At 35.9% G+C, this 21,331-nt stretch overlaps 1 protein-coding gene across 1 annotated transcript in view; it reads right to left on the bottom strand.

Annotated features, from left to right (window-relative positions):
- Window positions 1-21,331, bottom strand: part of BBS9 (Bardet-Biedl syndrome 9) — a 273,671-nt gene that overhangs the window by 126,309 nt on the left and 126,031 nt on the right. The window contains exon 21 of the mRNA XM_042888262.1: window positions 10,135-10,357. Within this exon, the coding sequence (XP_042744196.1) occupies window positions 10,135-10,357 (223 nt within the window). The remainder of the gene's footprint in view (window positions 1-10,134; window positions 10,358-21,331) is intronic.

Here is a 21,331-nt window from a genome sequence, read left to right as displayed (position 1 = left end):
TCTATGATTCTATGAATGTCACCAGCAATCTTTTTCACTAGAAAATATCCTGGTTTGACTGAAAAGTTTATTTGTAAGTAAGTGCTAGAATGCTCACATGCTTATCGGTACTCTGATTCTGTTTTAAGATAATAATGCAAGATTTCTCAGTGGAGCTATAAAATTTAATATAGTTCAGCACTACATCACCCACATTAAAAAAGGGTGGCCGTAATATTTATTACCCACTAGTTCTACTATTTCTGTTCAGCCATCCAGTTGAATTGAGGCATCCTTCATGAACCATATACATCAGACACTCTCTTTGATCACTAATGATAAATGTAAGAGCTGAATAAATGTTCTTTGAAATCTAGAGTGTGGCACAGCTGCTTATTGTTACATTGAATATGGCATGTCATTAAAATGGAAACTCAGTTAATTCAGTGGAACATCCCACTAATCATATCTCCAAAGGAATACCACTTTGGGTGAGATCTGTAATTTACAGTTTAGTTTTCCTGAAGGGGAAAAATAGCCAAGCTTTGTTTAAAGTCCAAATTAATTAAAGTACATCTTTCATTAAAAGACAGAGAAATACTGGCAGTGCACTTTTCTGTGGTACTTGAATACTGAAAACACTCAGCAGACACCCAAGAGGGATGCATCCGACCACATTAACCATGTATAACTTATCAAGCCTGCTTTTTTGTTTTCGTTTTTTACCAGTTTGCTGGAGGTTTACACAGCCCTGTGAGAAACTCATCTGCATTATCTGCTTAACTGAGTATTATTTTTATGAGTATTTTAGCAGAAGGTGAGCTAAATCTTTGTTTCAAAGTACAACTGAATGAAAACAATCTTTGCAATTCAAGTTTAAGTAGTTTTTCATTTTTGCTAAATCCACCTTATTACTGCTGTTCGTGGTTCAGTCAATGATACAATTCAAGAAGAAAAAAAAGAAATGATTTGAAAGAATTTTCACATCTGCCAGTGTTATGAAGCACCTTATGTTTGATTTCATTACATTTTCCAGCTGAAACACCAGATGAAAGTGTTAGAGCCAGGTGAATCTGAATAAACACAGGGGCAAGGGAAATGTGAATTTATGAACCTTGGCTTACCCCATGAACACTGGCTGAACCATCCATACCAATTTCATGAGCAGACTCTCACCAGCTGACTGTTCACAAAGCAAAGCGATACAGACATAAATATGACTGCTCTTCAAAAATGCCACAGTTCTTTAAAAATTAAACAAAAAACAAAAAACTGAAATACAGATGATATACAACTTTGTAACACTTGGATATTCAGATTCAGGACAAGGTCAATTCTTTCCTCCCTGAGAAAAAGTCATCAAGTCCTTGGGGTGCAATTCACAATGTCACTACTGAGGAACTCTACTGCAACCAGATCTGCATTCTGTCTGTGCTAGACGTATCACTCAGAAATTAAAAGGGAAATTGAGAGAGATTCTACCCTCACTGGGTGCCATCCATAGCACACGATGCTCCCTTAAAGTTCCACTGGTTTCATTTCAGGTTGATAAGAAAAAGTATTCTTGCAGAGGCACAGACTGCATGCCATGCTCTAAAACCCGGCCCGTTCAACTACAGCTGAGTGCACTGACCAAACTCCCAGAGGCAGTGAAACCCACCCTGCACTGCCAGATGGATTTGGCTGCATCGTATGTTCTCTGAATCTCAAGTGCTCCCTCTCAGAGGTGTAGTTAACCTCAGGGAATTATTCTTTAATTGCAGTGTAGTTTTCCATCATAGCAAAAAAATTATCGTATATTAGGACAGACAGTCCTGACTCTCTGAAACTCACAATCCAAGAAAATTTTAGCTGAACTTCCAATAAGATTCTCATTTTAAGCTTTGTTATCATGTATTTATACATCTCCAAACTAATCCTTCCAGTATGGAATTTGTCATGCTTAGACTAAGACACAAGGCTTTAAATATTAGAGACAATCTTTTACCTACTAGAGTTGTAAGACCTTTAAAACTATTTTTTTTTCTGCTTCAAAAAACCATTGGGAACTTTCCTGTGTGCAACTCAAAACCAGCTGTACTTTGCAAGTGTAAACTTTCCAAGTGCCTGGCTCTCTGCAGATTTTTGGCAAATCTTTTTGAAACATTGAAAACTAGGGGCCTGAGCCAAAGCTTACTGAAGTCTATGGAAAAACTCCCAGAGATTTCATCAGGATTTGGATTAGGCCCCGAAAGAGTCCGAAGTAATTGAAAAATCAGATCTGCACGTATAAAATATGTAATTTTCACTGGGCTTAAAACTGCTAGGCTCCTTCATGGTAATGAGAAGATCAAATATGTTATAATTGGTGTTAGAGATGTACACAGAGTATTGCACCACTAATTACCATGGATATCCACAGCTTTGTACACGTTACTTACAATCCCTTCATGACAAAAACAATAAAATCAATCACACACACTTTTATTTCATTCTAAAAAGACCTGAACACAAGGGAAAAACATTAATATTACAGTTCGAGTGTTTTTTTTTTTAATTCAGGATCAAGTAAAATATGGACTAAGAGCATCCCTTCAAAACCTCTAGATCAGGTTTAGTGATAAAAAAAAGTCACGCAAATAAACTATCTCACCCTGGACATGCTTGTTCTGAACACCTTACAATTGTGTAATGCTACAAATTTCAATTAATATTTACCTAATTTATGAGAACAGAAAAGAAGAATCAGGTTTACTCAAACTGAACGTGTCAGAAAACAAAAGAAGCAAATACAAAATGATCAAGCAGTGGTGCTTAAGACAGTGGTCACAGCTTCACCTGACAAAAATTGATGCACATCTCTGCTGACTAAAGGATGCCACTTCCAGTCAGTTGAAACTGAATGAGCCATTAACTTTGACACATTCTGGCTTGAGTTATATATGATGCCGTGCCTCTGTTGTGAATCTCTCCTGGTGCCATTCTGTGGAAGAACCTCCTTTGTCATGGCTGTACTAACAAAACGTAGACAAGTGGTAGTCTTGTCTAGATAGGGACTGAAAAGAGAAGTAACACTATCTGAATGACAGAGTTAATCATGATTGTTAATGCCTACAGCCCATCCGTGAACGTTGAAGCACTCCCTGTATGACACAGGTCCTCAAAACATCACAGAAATATAATACTTGAAGGAGTCAAGGCAAATGAGTCAAGCAGAAATCCATACTATGGCTGGACAAATAAGATAGGTTCCTCAATAGTAACACACATTAAATAAAAGGATTATACTAATAGGCTTTATTATAAAATAGATGATCTCATGTTACAGCCTTTTAAAATAACTACCTAGGGCTTTCTGTTTGTTTGTTTTACTCACTAGTGTTGAATCTTCTGAAATGAAAGGCCAGAGGCTTCCTGTTTTAGCAACACACAGCTTTTTCTGTATCTTTGAGCATTTAACTACTTAGAGCAGAAGTTTTAGAACTTTTAGAAGTTTAATTAATGGTCTCTCAAGGCCAAAGAATACAGAATATAAAGTACAATGACAAACGTGATCACTAGGGAAAATTATTTCAACTGACAATTTTTTTTCACCAAAACCTTACCTCAGTATTACAAATCTTTTGTGACCACTTATGGTTAAGTAGGACATATTAAAATTTAATGGATTTCAATGCAAAGAGTCAGCAGTAGGACTATACACACCAAGGCACTAATGTGTTGATCCGAGCTGTGCTGAGATGAGGCAAGCTGGAATTGCAACACTGCCAACTAAATTTCATAGTATAACAAATGAATGAATCCCAAATCTCATGCGGGATTTCTTTTTTATTCATTATGTATGACATTTTCCTCTTCAAATTATTCATTTTTTTAAAAACGTTGTTGCATTAGCCTTCTTAATCTTTGCACTCCTTCATTCCGTGGTTTTTACCAGCTGAAATATCAATTGAAGGGGGAAGATTCTCCCAACAATACAATAAAAATTTTTCATCACCCTGCATACAAAAATCTGTTTTGCTACCCATCTTGTTTTGCTTCTTTTCACTCTAAAAGAAAAATCAACTTTAAAAATAATTTCAACGTTTTACCATTCCTTATGCAACCTCTGTAACAACTTGAAAAAAACAATTATCTCAGTCAACCACCATGATTAAATTAGGCCAAATTGAAGACCACATCACACATTTTTCCTCATTCTCTTCCCCTGCCTATGATCCAATTTCCGAGGTTGTACAGATAGATAGAAGTATAGACTGCAAGGTAAACTGGCTTACGAATATCCAGTCATCTGTAACTTGTCTTTTAGTAATAAAACACCTAAAAACAAATGTAGGTAGGTGCTGCAGCACAAAGCTGAAAGGCATTACGCTTCAATTCTACTAATACAGATGTTACTAGCTCATGGCATGACCTTGGGTGTGCCACTTAAGTTCAATTTTCCGTTTCATAGAATTAAATTACCAAAGCTACTAAAACAATGGAAATAAAAGTTTTAAAGAGTGAAGTTACAATGGAAATTAGTTACAAGGAGTAACATACCACATCAGAGAGCCAAATAATGTTTCTGGCTCCACCAAGCCATTCTTAAGCTTTTCTTGAGCAACCAGAAAATCTCTTTACTGTAAGTACTCCCAAAATTCTCCCTGATGACTTGCTACTCCCCTTCCTTTTCATTAAATCAGCTTTACGAAGCAAGGGACATATTTAACTTTCAAAAATAGATCCCAAATAATTAGTTTTAAATATCCAGTGTTACTATTTGCTTGTTTCTAGCCTTTTGAATTAAGATAGAAGTGTTCACCATGAACACCTGATAAATTCCTTCCAAAATATTTTAACAGTAGAGAGCTAGTAGTCACGCTAAACTTGCACCACTGTATCATGTTGCATTTTATGCCATATCAAGTCTCATTATTAGCTGGCATGACACAATACAGCAGAAGTGCATGGCAATGCTATGGGCTGTTAAGAGTTATGGCAACATTGTTCTTACTGTTATTCTTACGTGATTACCTGCACGGCAATTAGGAGAGCAGAATGTTATGAGCTCAACAGCTGAACCATGCAGAACTGCAAGAATTGGATACAGAAGCACAGAACGATTGTGCTGTTTAAAGATTTAGTCTTTATGCCTTTGTCAAACCTTCCCATAATTTCATTGCCTGACAGACCCACGTTAGTACCACAGGCTTTTCTCTGCAGTAACTGCTTTGGGCCACTGAGACTGACAGTTAACCAAGAAAATGGTCTTCCTATCCCTTTATTGCTACCTCACACCGTCAGAGGTATTTATTATAAGCCACCTGAGGGAGTATAGTTACTTGCCCTGACTATCACAGTGAAGGAACTGTGTATATAGTTGCATGGACATCAAAAGTTATAGTACAGGAAGGAAAGCAATGAAGTGTAATGCAGAGTGGAGAAATAATTAAAAAAAAAAGTATGAAAATTTAGGAAAAGAGCCCGAACAAAAGCCATACTGGTAAGAAGGAGCCTTACTAGAAGGAAGACCTACAGAGAGGAAATAGAAAGTACACATTTTACCCAGTGTTTCCCTTTGCCTTTATTAAGGTAGAGAAGTAAGGGAAGTTTAAAAAATTAACACAGTGATGGGTGGTGTGCTTTAGTTTCAATGCAAGCAAATGATCTTTGACAGGTAGAGAAGCAAACCCGAGTAGAACTGCTGCAATATACAGCTTCTTCTTACAGAGAAATCTTGGCCAAAAAAAAAAAAAAAAAAGAACAAAAAATACATAAATGTTACAATGCAAACATACGTTGATTTTCACATCGGATATGTTTGCACATGAGACGTCTGAGTGTTTTAGAGAATGAAGAGTAATGAATGGGATATTTCAGTGACAGCCACATTCATTCCAACCAAAAAAAATTCTATCTAACCAACAAATGTAAGAAACACACCATCTTTCTGCATAAAATGCAGAATTCAGTCTTTCAATATCATCAATTTTAATTTTTCACTCTTAATAGATGACCCAATTCCTGAGGGAATCAGCCTCCCAAGACAGTATATTTACCAATCTATATGATTTTAAGCAAGCTAGAAAAGATGAGTTAGAATTTTCTTTGCAAAATTTAAAGTGACTTAATGTCAATTTCATGTTCAAGTGCTTTTCCAAATGAACCAATACAAATGGATTGACATGTGGTGATTTATAAGTGTGCCTGCAAGATCTCTGGGCACAGTTAAGGAAAAGAAGTCCTCAACAAACTGACTTTCAATGAGAAACAGGCAATTCTATTAAGGTTCGATTCCTGAGATGACATGTAGATACACATGTGATCGAGGTAACTCCCAGGGCACTTTCATAAATATTACCCCTGCATCATGAAATAGCAAAAACAGGCAAGGAGCTCTATGAAAATTATGAGTAAAACGCTGGATCTGATTTGGATAATGTCAAAGTTTCCAGTGACCTCAGTGGACTACAAGTTCCATCAATCAGTACTGACCAATATTCAACTGATGTTCTCCTCATGTGTAGCAGCACACCAACTGAGGGTTCTTTAGGAAATATGACATATGTTGCTGCATTCCACTTTTCCAGCTAAGAACATAGCTTCAAATCACTCATAAACAATACTACAGGATTTTGAAAATACCTTTTTTTACAACCTTAAGGAAAAAAAAAAAAGAGAGAGAAAGAAAGAGAGACAGAGAAAGAAAAAAAAAAAAAAAAAAGGGAAGCTTTTGTCTTCCAAGAAATGACTTAAAATACATTCTGGGAGCATACGTATACATAACATGTTAAAAATAAAACAACCCAAAGCAGTGTATTTAAAATTAGCACTCACCCATTCGTAACCTGAATGATAGAATCATGATTATACAAAGCAGTTAACACCAAATCATTTATAAGCTCCTTGCAGAATAAAATTATAATCAACTTGGTAAGTTAAGCAAATGTTGTGAAAATAAGTCTAAAAAACGCTATGAAAATGAAATGCAAAGTCAAGTATACACCACCACACTGAGGAAACTAGCATCATAAATATAAGAGCAGATGGGAAACATTTAAGCAATTAATACGTAGGAGAAGTGTTTGGAAATAGAGCTGGAGCAGAGTATAGCAGCATGTATTATTTTAAGAGAGAGACAGACTGATGGAAGAGTATTCCATTTGAAAAACAAAAAGGAAAAGAATGGAAAATCATCCAAAGAAAAAAAAGATAGACTAAATTAGGTCACAATTAGTATGAGAGAAAAGTTTCTGGAGGGATACAGTAATACCATTCCAAAGCTTAAAGGCCTATGAAGGACATCATTAATGGTCACTTCTGCCTTCAATATTCGCAAGAAACAGTTTGATCTGGAGAAAAGACAGTGTAATTAAAATACTATGAAAGCCTTCCTACAAGGACAATTAAACAATCACACAGGCTATCAAGGAGATTTTCCAAACTTGTACAAAGTTTTTATGAGTTCAAATAAACTTCTATCAAGGAGGCTCTGGATACTTTTACTCCATTGCAGCACAGAAGAGAGAACTAGATGGGCAGCTGGTGTATTTTCTAGATCTACCTTCATATAAATCTTGAATACCACACTGACAGAATACTATCTGCAAGTCCTATTTCCTGGATGCAAAATATTCCTACATTTCCTTATCATCTCAGTTCTGAAGATTCAGTCAAACTGAGGAAACAACCAGCACTCCACAGATTTCATTGATGATGCACTCAGTAACTGATTTTAATTTTAAATAACAAGTTTCTCCAGTGCTTCTATTGTATTAATCTAAATAAGTAAATCCTGCTAAAGCACAATGCAAAGATCCCCTAAGTAAACCAAAACAGAAAAAATAAATGATTGAACTCCACTTAGGAAAATGAAATAATTAAAAAAATAAAATATAAATAAATTAAAACAAAACAAAATAAAATAAAGGAGAGGAAAAGTGTTTGAAGAAAAATAATGTCAGAGTTTAAAAGTAAAAATCCTTTCTTGGACAAAGTACTGAAGTGATACAGCAGGAACTGCTAGAGGATGAAGAGGATCACATTCAAACTGAAGAGCAGTTGTGAGGGACACAAAATATGGGTGAGGCAAATAGTGCAAACAGAGCTCCAATCAAACACAGACTTAAAGAACTCTCAGAACACCCCCAGCTGACATATATCAAGGTTCTCAAAACAATCTTGAAAAATACATCATAACAGACCTCTATAATCTCTAGAATTCATTTGCTTCAGGTAAGCAGGAGTTATTCTATGAATACTTACACTCATTAAACTCAATACATGACAGCTTGGGTGGTCGACAACACCTTCCTTCCAAAATCACTTGGCTTTGACTTACATGTGGGTTGGCACCACTCCCCAAGACCCTCACCCTTCCCCTCATTCAGATGTCTATTTATTGCCAAAGGCAACACAGTGTATGATGCAGTTGTGTCTTGCAGTTACCTATGATCACATTCAGCCAGTCATTCTGATCAACTTGTACGAAGTTGACAGCGCTTATAAGAACATTTTGCATACTGGAAAGCTATTGTGCCCCTCTTCGACGTTTCCTATTCCTCTAAATAGAGATAATTTTTTAAAAAAAACCCTCAACTAATTACAATTGTTATGCTCTTCCCTGAATTCTACTCATCTAAGTTTCTCTTAAATCATGATTCTCAGTCATTTCAACTGAATCTTCCTCGCAAAGAGGAATCATTAAAGATATATAACTATGACCCAAAGCCAGAGTTTTACTTTTAGGGATCATATTACTGACTTGTAATATACAATGGCTTGGTTTGGAAGGAAGCTTAAAGATCATCAAGTTCCAACCCCCTGCCATGGTAGGGCTGCCACCCACTAGATTAGACTGTCCGGGGTCCCATCCAACGTGGCCTTGAATGCCTCTATGAGGCAAATACAGCTTCCCCAAGCAACCTGTTAATGTGCCTTTCCATGCTATGAGTAAAAAATTTCCTCCTAACATCTAGCCTAAACCTCCCCTCTTTTAGTTTAAAACCATTCCCCCTAGTCTGCACATACAAAAGTTGATCTCCATCTTACCTATAATCTCCCTCTAAATATTGGAAGGTTGTAATGAGATCTTCTCCAGACTAAACAAGCCCAACTCCCTCAGCCTTTTTCATAGCAGAGGTGCTCCAAGCCCTCTGGTCTTTCTCTTGATCCTCCTCTGGACCCACTCCAGCAGTTCACATCTTTTGTGTTCCACGGGCACCAGGCAGTAAATGCAGTACCTGACAAGGGGCCTCCCAAGGGCAGAGTAGAATGGGACAATCACTACTGTGGGTGAAAGAGGTCATTGAGGCCAAAGAACATAGGGACATCAAGTGCTTTAGGAGATTATGAAGCTGAATGAGCTTCCTAGCTAAACACAGAGCTGAAGCTGGAACAATACCGTGCAGCCTAGGCAGGAGTATCTGGTGTTCATTAAGAGAAAAGAGGCAGGTAGAAAAGTCTTGCAGCCTAACAGAAGATGCTATCTTTCAGAATCTACTAAAAACTAGATCAAAAGTAATTTTGCTCCTGCTGTTAACTAGAAAGTAATAGCTTTAAAAAATGGACACAAATAACATTTTTGTTTAAAATGTTACTCCAAGATTTTCATTTTTAACATTGTGCAATACTGAAATCTCTAAATTCCTTTTCTAATTGAGAAATATAAATCAAGGTTAGTTTGATGTTTAACTTCATAAATCATCTACCCAACTGCCACTTCCTAAACTTGCACATTGTTACATTGACTATTTTGTATTTGACATATGCACATCACAAATTTTGTGATACTACTAAAATTCTCAATCAAAAAAATAGGATTTATCAAGAAAATGGAGTTTCTCAATCCTCACTTTTCCATCACATATGTTAGAAATGCACATGTTCATTCAATTGAAAAGTTTAAAAATAAAAAACTGATAAAGTATTTGGAGTACCAAAACAACCATATGGGGTACATTTCCTCCATAACATGAATGTGCTCTAGGAAGTTATAAGTGGTCAAACTGGGATAATAATATAATCTTAAATCAAAGTTTTATCTAGCTCATTCTGTTAGCTTGCAACACAACCAGTGTTTGGTTTCCACAACCAGCAAAAATTAAGCTCCAAGCATAATCAAATATTCACCGTTTTTAATTTTTCATATACAAATACATGCTCTAAATTATGAACATAAAGTTCGTGTCTCACCTGGCACAACAGTGGCTTGTTGAGTGGCTGTTTCGGTGCTTAAAGAAAGGCGACCACCTTTTGCCAATCTATCACAGAACAGGCTGATATTCTTCTTAAGTCTGCTAGTATCTTTGGGCATGTTTAACTGGCTGCTGAGAGACAGGGCTTGTTCCTTAGAGCTCTTTGACAAGCAAGTCCTTAGCAAGAAAGAAATGGCAGAATCCACAGTTTCTTCCCAACCCTAGATTCAGGAACAGGAAATAAAAATAAATTAGGTGACATATAATATGACAGAGCATCTTAAACACAAAGTTAAAAAAGAAAGATTAAGAATTTTCAAATAATACTGATATGTAAAATACAATTTGGAGATTCACAAAAGTCATAGCCATCAGCTTGTACAGGTGAAAAATTCCCCAGCAAGCCAGAAGGGGGGAAAAATATTTCTAATATTATTCAGAGATAAATAAATTTAAATAATAATACATGGACAGTTTGAGACAGATAATGGTTAAATTCAGCAGTTGTATTAAAACAGTGGACAAACAGAAGTTCCTGAATGCAACATCTAGAATTCATACAGACATCAGAATTAATATATAAGTACATATATACATATGTACACATCATACACATAGAACACACACATAATACACATATACATTAATATATAAATACAAATATAGTGCTTTTTATATATCAGATGAAAGATGTGTGATATTTGGTATAAGATAAAATAAATAAAGCATTTACTCACACAGACAGCACCCAGTAAAAGATCTAAGTTTCTTTCCCACAAGGCACTTTGAGGAGCACCTTTACAAATTAGCATCAAGTTTGTGCTCTCTAGTATGGCGTTCAGTAACACAAACCAAAGACATTCCTCTGAGTAAGAATTCTGGATGGCAAAAGTCTTATTATTTGTTACAAAGCTATTAAATGTCTCATAATTTACACATTATTTTCATTTATATAGTGTTTGGTGTAGAATCATCTCTTCTTGATGCATTCTGTAATCTTAAACTATATTTAATATTGAGACCTCATGATTAATTTGGAATGTCTTCCAAGTCAGTCACATAGTTGACTCGTTTTTCATTACAATCTTATAGCGTTTGAATGGTGTTAGCCACCAATAGATAAGACTTTGTAGCCTGCAAATTTCATGATAATTTCTCATGATCTCTCTCAGTATTCAGCTACTTACAAGCAAGTTTCATATATGTGCTGCGCATACGTGCATGCATAGGGAAGTAATACTCATTTGTCACAGCATTAGCATCAACTCTCACAACAGTCTTTACTAGGTAGGACTTATTTTGACTAGAATCTTTATAGACTTAACAAGACTTGAGGCAACAGTCTGGAACCAACCAACAGAATCTGCCTTCTAAACTAACAGAAATCAACACCAAGGCAGCTCTTCTGGTGGTAATTACTCAGGTAGAACAAAAAACCAGCATCCAGTTGTAGTCAACTGAACCACAGTCTTCTAGTTCATAGAATCCTCAGAGTTGGAAGGGACCTCTGAAGGCCATCTAGTCCAGTTCTTTCTCATGCTGTATTATTCTTGAGTGGAAATGATCAGCTTGAACAGCAAAATAACCTCAGTAACAAAATTCTGTGACTACATGAGTGCAATGACTAGTCTGCTAGAGAACAGTGGAACCAACACTTGTGAGAGTCCACTGTTAAATAAGTGGACTTTTTTAACTTTAATTTTTTAATTTAACACTGTTAAATAAGTGAGTTTCTTTTCTCAGATTCACATGGTTTTTGTGGAGGGGAAGATACTAACACTGAGACTCAAAGAAGCAAAAGCCATCCTTCCTGAACTTGTTGGTTCCTAAGAACAGATCAAGAACAGATTCTTAGATGCTGTCAAGTACATTGGTGAGACTAAACAGTTATATGTACTTCATATAACTGGTCAAAACACGCACTAGTCTTCACAAACCGGGTCCTGAAAATATGCTATATTTGTATTAAAGGTTAATATTTTGAAGAGGAACTGGATCAACTAGAGGTTTTTTGGTTTTTGTTTTTTAACATTTGCCTTTCCTGACTTGAAAACAGTACCAACATTAAGCGTTGTCTAATCAGAAAATTTTCACCCCCAAAATATGCAAATTAGAATAATAATGCCAGTCAGTCAGTGCTGTGATAGCTGAACATTTTTCAAATATTCTAGAAAGAGTCCATCAGAGTGTAATCTACTGACCAACCTGTGGTGGTGACAGGAAATAATCCATTCATCTGTCAATTTAAAGAGCTTAATGAGCTGGTAAATGCCATCCACATTCCCACATACTGGGCAATGAAACTTAATATGTACAAAGCATCAAAAGCAGTCAAGCCAGGTTCTCCTAATTATACGACAAACCATGAAAAGTAAGACAACATAAACCCAAGAATCTTGAGTTTCACAAAAAGTGAAAGAAGGACATGGTTAACTAATGTCAGCATACAGTTGCTTAGAAACTGGCCAATAATATTTCTCCAAATAAATTACAAAAAAAAAAGCATGTAAAAGGAGCATTGAAATAAGGAGATTGAAATACAAACTAATGGAAATCAGGAAATTAAAAGTGGCTGGTATTCTGTCCCTGGCTCCCACAGGTATGTTTCACTTTGTATCGTAGCCTTAACATTTTCCATCCCTCATTCTTGCATGTAATTTCCATGTAAAACTATTTTTTCAGCAGACAATAAAACTATCTCCTCCAATTTAAAGACTGTTTGGCCTATTAAGTCCATTCAATTTCAAAGCAGCCTTTGTGATTAGTAAAAGAATACACAAGAGTGATATCTACATGAAAAACAATCTCAACAGAAACTTTGTTGAAATGACTTTATCCAACTAAGAATTAATGGCTTCAAGTAAGACTGCATGACAGAATTCTCGGTGCAAAAACAGGGAGAACTGAAGCAACAAGAAAACTTCAACACTTATGTGTTAAAAAGGAAAAAAGATGTTTGAAAGTACAGGTGGTCTAGTCTGTAACACACTGAAGAGTGATTCTATAGTCAGAGTTCTAATATTCACTAGTGGCTTTTGCTTAACATTCTATGCATTTGAGCTCTGAAGGAACAGCTTCAGTAGTATAGTATTACTGATTCATCTTCCTATGACCAGCAAACATTGCCATAACTGCCGCAACAGCACTGAACCAGTATTCTCAGAAAGGGATCTTAAATCACGTAAATTCTTCACATTGTGTCATCTGAAACAGATATGAGAATTACTTCATTCAATATTTCAACTTTTTTTAACTGACAAAGGATTAGCTTGATATTTTGCATTACACACTATTGTTTTCCTTTGTAGAAATGAATCTGAAGACCAAATGTGCATATGTTGTGCCAGAAGTAATGTCTCCTATTTATTTCCATGGAATAAATGTTACAGTGTTATGGAATGTGTAACAATGGAACAGTGCTATTGTGCTCTTCGTTCCTTCCATTACTTCTCATACAAAGACAGGCTGAGAGAGGTGGGCTTGTTCAGCCTAGAGAAGAGAAGAGAAGGCTGCAGGGAGACCTCATTGCTACTTAGAGAGTGGTGAGGTGCCAGAACAGGTTGCCCAGAGAAGGCAAGCATCTCCAGATACGTGGCATCCACAAGGCCAGTTTGAATGGAGCTCCCAACAGTCTGATGCAGTGAGAGCCAACCCTGCCTAAAGCAGGGGGGTTGGAATTAGATGATCTTTAAGCTCCCTTCTAAACCCAAGCCATTTGGGACTCTATGAAGTACTGATTAAGCTACGTGGCAACTTATTCGAAGTCCAGCCAAAACCCTATTCAGCTGAAGTTTACAGCAGTGAGCTTCCATTTAAAACATATGCCCAAGTTTAAAAAAATAAAAGAGAAAATCAATTTTCGAATGTCAATGTAGTGATTTTACTTGAAAAAAAAAAAAAAAAAGAATCTAATTGTCCCTGCTGTAATCAGCACATAATAATTTCTGGCATATACAGCAGTTTTGCTCCATGTTTTCCCTCGCAAGTGTGAGCTGCTTCCTTTACAGACCATACAAAGCAAATACGTGAGGAACTCAAATGGGTTATAATATTGTAAACTCTATCAGATCACTCTGACACAAAACAAGATGTAGATGCTTTACACAAATTTTACCTCATATACTATAAGTAAATAAAATCATTTCTTTAAAATACAATTTCACAAACTCTAACCAAATTTTAAGCAACACTTAGTAAATTCTCAGTTTGTTGCCTACTTTTCTTCACTCTGTGAAACATCAGACTTGATTAAAATCTTTTCTGATACACTCTGAAGGTTTTGACATGCGAACCACTGATATTATGAGCAGTGAAGCAGCCATGTTAAGCCTTATTTAGCCAATAGTATCTCCAGATACAAATTAATTTGACTAACCAGTGTACGACACTGGGCAGTGAAATCAGAGTTGCATCTAAAGTCTACAGGACCATCTTGAACATCTGAAGAGTGGATAAACCCACACTTTCTTTAGATTACCACACCTTCTGAAACAACAACGCTAGTTATATTCACAAAGTTTTACCTGGACCAGATTAAAGCAATCAGTTGTAGAAACAACTAGTTGTGGAAACAACCCGATAAGTACATTTTGTTAAATCCCTGTTCTGTGAAGGTAATAATCATCATTACATTGGGATCGTATAGGTACAGAAAGATTTTTTATCCAAGAAGTCCCTTTAAGCCAGATTTTTCCCAGTATTGAAAGCCTGTAAAAAATGTGAATAATACACAGATTTGTTTTCAGACCTGAAAAAGGACACACATATGTGAGCAAAAAATAAATAAAAAAAAAAGCTGCAACCATAAGAGAGAAAGGAGCCTTGGGCTGTGTTGAAAACAAATGCTTAGATTTTATATGGTACAACTTATCATTTCCTTGACTATTCTGAAATTGGCATAAATAAATTCTCGCAATGCACCAAAGCTTAAATCCTACAAAGACTTTAAACACTAGCTCTAGACTTCCATATAGACCAAAGCAGAAAAACTGAACAAGTGAAGTTTTATGCTGTAAAGTTAGAAAATAACTCGTTTGCCACATTGCATCATTACACAACCCCTCTCCCCAAAAAAATCATTTAGGTTCATAATTAACCCCAATATAAACAACCCCGATGACTTCTCCTTTATTTTAACATAGTTAATTTGGTTTTACCAAGCTACTATTCTTCCAGTACTTTTCTTTTCTAGTTGTAAGAGATGAACAAGGGGTTCCTTTAAGAGCAAACGTTAGTTCATTTTGTGAAGCTTAGTACAAGTATAAAATATTCAGTGCAGGTAACTATTTTCCTGCTCAAAGTCAGCCTGATGGAAACTTCTTCCTCATATGAAAACAAAACAATAATCAACATACACTGGCTGTGTAAATACCATAGACTACATATATGATTATATGACTAGGTGATTATACATAGCAGGTTTGATAAGTAATGAAGTTAATGATTTAATGATTTAGCTTGCAAAAGAAAAATTATCTAAATGCCACAAGACTTTTCATGGGGGAGTTTTCAAAATCAAAGATCATTTCTCCCATGCTTGACTGTGGAATGTTGTGTCTTGAAAGTCTGCTTATTAAATCAAATACATCAATAAGACTGAAAGTTACTGGAATCTTTGTTGCATCTTTTACTCCAGTTGAAGACCTTCAAGAAAGACTTTTTTACCGAAAACTCTATCTACAGAGGCTTCCTTACAGAAGGTAATGCAGAAGAGTAGCAACTTCTCAAAAAGTGCTTGCTTATAGTGCAAAGCTGCTATGGCAGTTTTTTTTCTGAAGTGGTTATGGTCATTTTCATAGTTGTTTCTCCTACCTAAAAATCTGTTTACAGTGGTGCTTGCTGCCAAATCTCTTCATAAGTGTAATGTCAAGTCATATTCACCCAAAACCCTCCACAGAAAATGTGGAAGGAAGCTACAGCATAATTGTAAGAAGAATAGATCAAGACAAGTCATAGTAGTATGCAGGAAAAAACTTCTTCAATCTTGAAATAACCTGGACAGGATGTCTGGGTGGGGAAACACAGTGCGCTATGAAGAGCAAAGATGGGGATGTAAGAAGAAAGAGAAGAACTCAAATATTGTAGGGCTGAGGACATTCAAGGGAAAGAATGGGGATAGCAACTTGGAAAGGGGGAGAAATGTGTCTGTTGGGAGATTAGTTTGAGAACAACTGCTTTATGGAACTAACAGAACTCAGAGACCATGAAAACTGAGAAAGCTGGAAGTTAATCTGTCTTTGGTGTAAATAAATCATTCTAATGGCACAACAGGCAAATTTGAACAAGAACTTCCTAAATTGAGCTCATGAGCCAGACAGACATTTGATTCTGTATTTTGAGGAGTCTCTCTCTCAAAAAGCCTGACTTTACCTTGGAAGCCTTTATAGCTATTTATGTTATTATTCCTAAGGCAACAGTCATTTTCAGACTGCCTACATATTTATCCTACACCGATAGCCAATACAGTATTGAAAGAATGCAAATGCAATTTAAAACATACTGCAAAAATATGCAAAACTATTGCAAGTCAAATGATGGGAATTCTTGCAGCTGTTAACACAGGAACTTGCCTGGCTTATTTCTTGATTTTAGCCACAATAATGATTTCATCAGCTCTCAGAAATGCTACAATACTTGGAAACTCAGCTTACTGAAAGAAAGCCATAGCATTTATGCTTACCTGAATCAAAAACCCAAGCTTCCATACCTAACACAACAGCTCTATAACCATAAGAAACACTAGTCATGTCTCTCAACACTTTGATTTCACAGTGATTTAAAAAGTTATCTTATTGTTATACATACAAATTTGGCAAACCACCAACCCAAGGCTATTGAACTGGTACTCTGTGACGCAAGCCATGAGCAATATTTGCTAAGAATTTGCTATGCTATCAGTCATCCTATCTCACATTCCTTAAGCATATCCTACAGTTCTAATGTATCTATTTGTTTCTTGAATACCCCTGAAAACAGCATGCAACATTTGCAAGTTACTGAAGTATCAATGTATTAGGTTTGAACACGGAGTTTCATGAGACAATGTGTTCTTTAAGATGCACATAACCTGGTTAAATAAGTATTCTCATAATTAGGTTTTCTTCAACACTGTACATTAAAAATGCCAATTAATGAAATAAATAAGCAAACGAACAAAAAAATAACACTCATCATAGCAATACAAAAAAAAAATCACCTCTGGAATAACTAAAAAGTGGGAAAATTGTAAAATCCTGCAGACTGGTAGAATTCTGATGTACTGATGAAAACCCAGACAACCGGCTCAAGCTTAAATAGATTCCAAAACCATTGAATGCTTAAGAAGAACATTTGTAGTGTGGTGTCCCTTAATCCTGAATTTTTAAGTGTCAGGGTTTTCTCGTTTTGTTTTGGTGGTGGTTTTTTGGTTATCAGGGATTTTTTTTGTTATCTCAATCTTCTTTTGGAACTTGACTCCTCACAACCATCGGTCCTCTTCTGGGAACTGACTAAACAAACTCCTGAATGCATTCTGACTGAATGGACTGGTTGTCTCTGTAGCCCACTTCAGGAGCAAGCTATTTTGCTTTTTAACTGAAATCATCTAACGCTTAATCTTTCCTTTCCTTACAAACTTTTCACCAGTTAGCTAGCTAAACCAAGGTGCTGTTTGGGTTTTGCAGTTGCTGTCAGCTGTCTGCAGGAACACAAGCACAACAGAAGTCATGCACCTTCCTGAAGGATGATACACATCCAGCAGTGAGTGCCGTAAGTGGAGTCTGTATGTTCAGTGGGGTTTAGCAAAGTAATTCTTGATGGAGGAAAGACAAATTGGGCTTTGTTACTCTTGCTCTATTATGCTTTGTTATTGCTAAATGTCAACACACCTGCATCTCAACATGTTTTATTTTTACATCTGCGACATCCTTGCGGATGGTTTGGTGACTGGGTCTTGGTAAATCCTCCTGGAAACATTTAACACTGTTGTGACTGATCTCTGAGGGAAATGGATTCAGATGAATACAATTAAGTCATTTGTTGAATGTAAATCTAGATCTTCATAGAATTATTGGAAGCATCCCCATTTTATTTTCTCAGAAAATGCTATGATACACTGCTGGCTTTTTTTCTTTTTTTTTTTTTTTCTTTAAATTCAGACAGTAACATAAAATTGCTATATTTTTTAAAACAGCAGTACAATACTTTTTATTCCATAGCAAGAGCCTGCAGATCTTTCAGTTAGTTTATCAAGTTTTTCAAATTCTCCCATGACAATCAGCTTATTTACAAGAAAGAACCTGAAAGAAAGAGTTACTGATCATATATATCCAGCTCTAAGTCCTTTTGGAGAGCAGCACTGCTATAATCACAGTGATGCATCACTCCTGTCATTAAGCAGTTTAGATAATAACTGACCTGAACTCCTGGTATGTAACACGTATTCAGTAGTTACTACTACAGTGAAATATTTTAGCATCTTTTTGTACTTGAGCTAGACAGATAACACCTCCTGAATAAAGAGAGCTTAGAGCCCCCCATCACAATATTGCATAGAGAAAGATGCCTGATAACAAAAGCTTATCTATCACACAAAGGATACATCTCTTGGAACAACTGCAGTATTTTGTATGATATCCTAGTTAGTTTTAAAGGAGAGAATATGCATTCTGGAGGCAAAATATTCACAGCAGATCACACTTCTGCCTTAATTAATTTACAGCAAGATAGCTGAGTAAGCTTCTGCTTGCAACAGAGATAGCCCACTGAAGATTAACTTCATTATCAATCTAATACTGGCAGAAAAAAGAAGTTGATACCTCAAGTTAGGTAAAATTAATTCTAAAAACCAACTGTTTATCTAATAGATATGCCAGATTCTTTCTTATGTAAGGTTTACACCAAGCCTTAATGTTTGTTCTGAGCATGATACAAGGAAATACAATTAAATAAGACACAAATGCAATGATTCTTTCTGTCCTTAAAATTTTATAATTCATACTGCATATAATAACCTGTTTCTGCACAATTCTTTAAATACATTTTTATGCCATTGATATTTTTTTTTTTCCAAACAGTGCACTTACCAGAAGGAAACCTTTTAAAAACAGATTTCAAAAATCAAAACGTTTACGTCCCATTCTTGCAAAATCTGGAAGTTGGCAAAGCAAGATTTTGAAAACACAACTGGCCTTACCTCCTTTTGAGAGTCCTTTCAGATTGGATGAATCAAAAATGCATTTTTTACCAATCGATACACAAGGAGATTCAATTGGACATACTAAGACTTTCTTTCCAAGGCCAAAAAATATTTGCACTTTCCTGTTCTATCCATATCATTCACTGCTGCAATTCAGCTACAAATGAAAATCATCATTCAATAGCACACATTGCCTGCAATGGAAAATGAGTTGCTATGTTTGCCAAAACACATTTCTCTCACTGAGCAAAATTAACTGCAGGAAGAGAACGACTCGCCAAAAATTAGAGGAACTATGATAGTGCATAAAGAAGTGGTGAGATGACATCAATACTCAAATTCCCTCCTTCTCCCAAATTATTTACCACAGATATTTGATCTTTTGTTTCTCAACATCACAAAATTCACAGGTAATCAATCAGTTTGAAACCCTGTTTTTAAGGGACCACAAATAAAAGCAAAGTAAAAATGATTACCCATCAAATTCGCACTGCCTCAGTGGTTTTAGAACCCTAAGTCTAATTGTTTCTTCTGCAGCCCTGTCCCTTTGACAGTAGTAAAACAGACTGGTCTTCTCAGCATTCTGGTGAACTCCTATATGAATACACGAAAACGAAGAAGGTTGGAATATGAGCCATGCTTTTATTTCTCTTGTTCTCTAGCTGGTCGCATGCACATACCTGAGCAAAAGACACTGACAGGCTTCAGGCACCACAAGTACTGTTTTAACCTCTATCCCTCATACAGGACCTTCCCTGCCAAGGAAGAGTGTGAAATCTCATTCCTACACCACCTTCTTCCCCTCACTTATGGTGTCCTAAGCCAAAACTATGCTTCAGATAGAGGATGACTTTCTTGTTATGGAAATGATTATGTTTAGCAAGAAAAATCTCTACATTCCTTCAATTTATGTTGTCAATTTTGCATTTAAAACCCACTAGCCCTTTTTTCCCAACCTTTGACAGACTTGGATGCCTAGATGTCTTCTTGAATGATACCATTAAATGGCTTTGCTTTTGAAAGGAAAACACTTGCCCATTAATATTTTTTGTTTGTTTGTTTTTTAAGTGATAGATGGGCAGAGTTTAATGTAAATTATTATTACCAGCTGGAAAGCAAGGAAAGAAATACCACAAGCCCTTCCCACAAAAACTACGTATTTCTTGCTGTATCATTCATTCTGTTTCTGGACAGAAGAGCAGGAGGAAAAAGGGTATCTGCTATCAATGTGTCTGTTCAAGACAAACAAGGGATCTCGATACAATTACATGGAAATATACTTCCAAATTACTAGTTGTCACTGTCCATCACGTAGTGGTTTTGTTGTTGCTGTTTTTTATTCTGGTTTGGTTGGTTGAGTTTGGGGTTTTTTGTTCATTTACAAAGTATCAAATGACAATTTGTACTAGCTCATTGCAAGCAACACAACTGGTGCTAACTCACTGCAAGCAACGTAATTAAAATACCCCAGCCTATTTTAAAATATTTGTCTGTTCCATAGTTGGAGCTTTGCATTTCAAAAGTAATTAGAAAAGACAGAAAAAGTATAGAAAATGAGATATATAAGAATTGATTGCAGATGTATTTTACCATACTAAGACCTATCTTGGTCTATACTCCAATTACAGAATTATTGAGAAGTGACAATTTATTAGAAATTCTAAGAATTAGGGTTCAGGAAAATTATTCTTCTCAAAGACGTAATTATTGGCTCAAAGTCCCAGCAGTTATAAATATTAATGGAAAAAAATAAACAAATAAGAACAAGTTGGATACTGCTAGTCTTGACAGAATCAGACCTCCTGGAATTATGGAATTAACCTTATCTTTAATCTTAGGAATTCTCAGTCAGTAAAGGATTCTTCTTTCTCCAAACTGAAATTTTCTGTTATTCAAGAAGTCTACAATGAAATCCCTTTGCTATCATGCATAAAGCCTAGCAGACTACCCAGCTTTTCCAAATTACTGATCTTTTTCTGGTGGTTTACATTCAGAACATCTTCTTAAAGAAATCAGAGAT

The sequence above is a fragment of the Lagopus leucura genome, unplaced genomic scaffold (genome assembly GCF_019238085.1).
Source record: "Lagopus leucura isolate 7727_CA_CO unplaced genomic scaffold, USGS_WTPT01 Super-Scaffold_100157, whole genome shotgun sequence".
Lineage (NCBI taxonomy): Eukaryota > Metazoa > Chordata > Aves > Galliformes > Phasianidae > Lagopus > Lagopus leucura.
The sequence above is the reverse complement of the archived record's forward strand: the minus strand, read 5'-3'. Positions and strand labels throughout refer to the sequence as shown.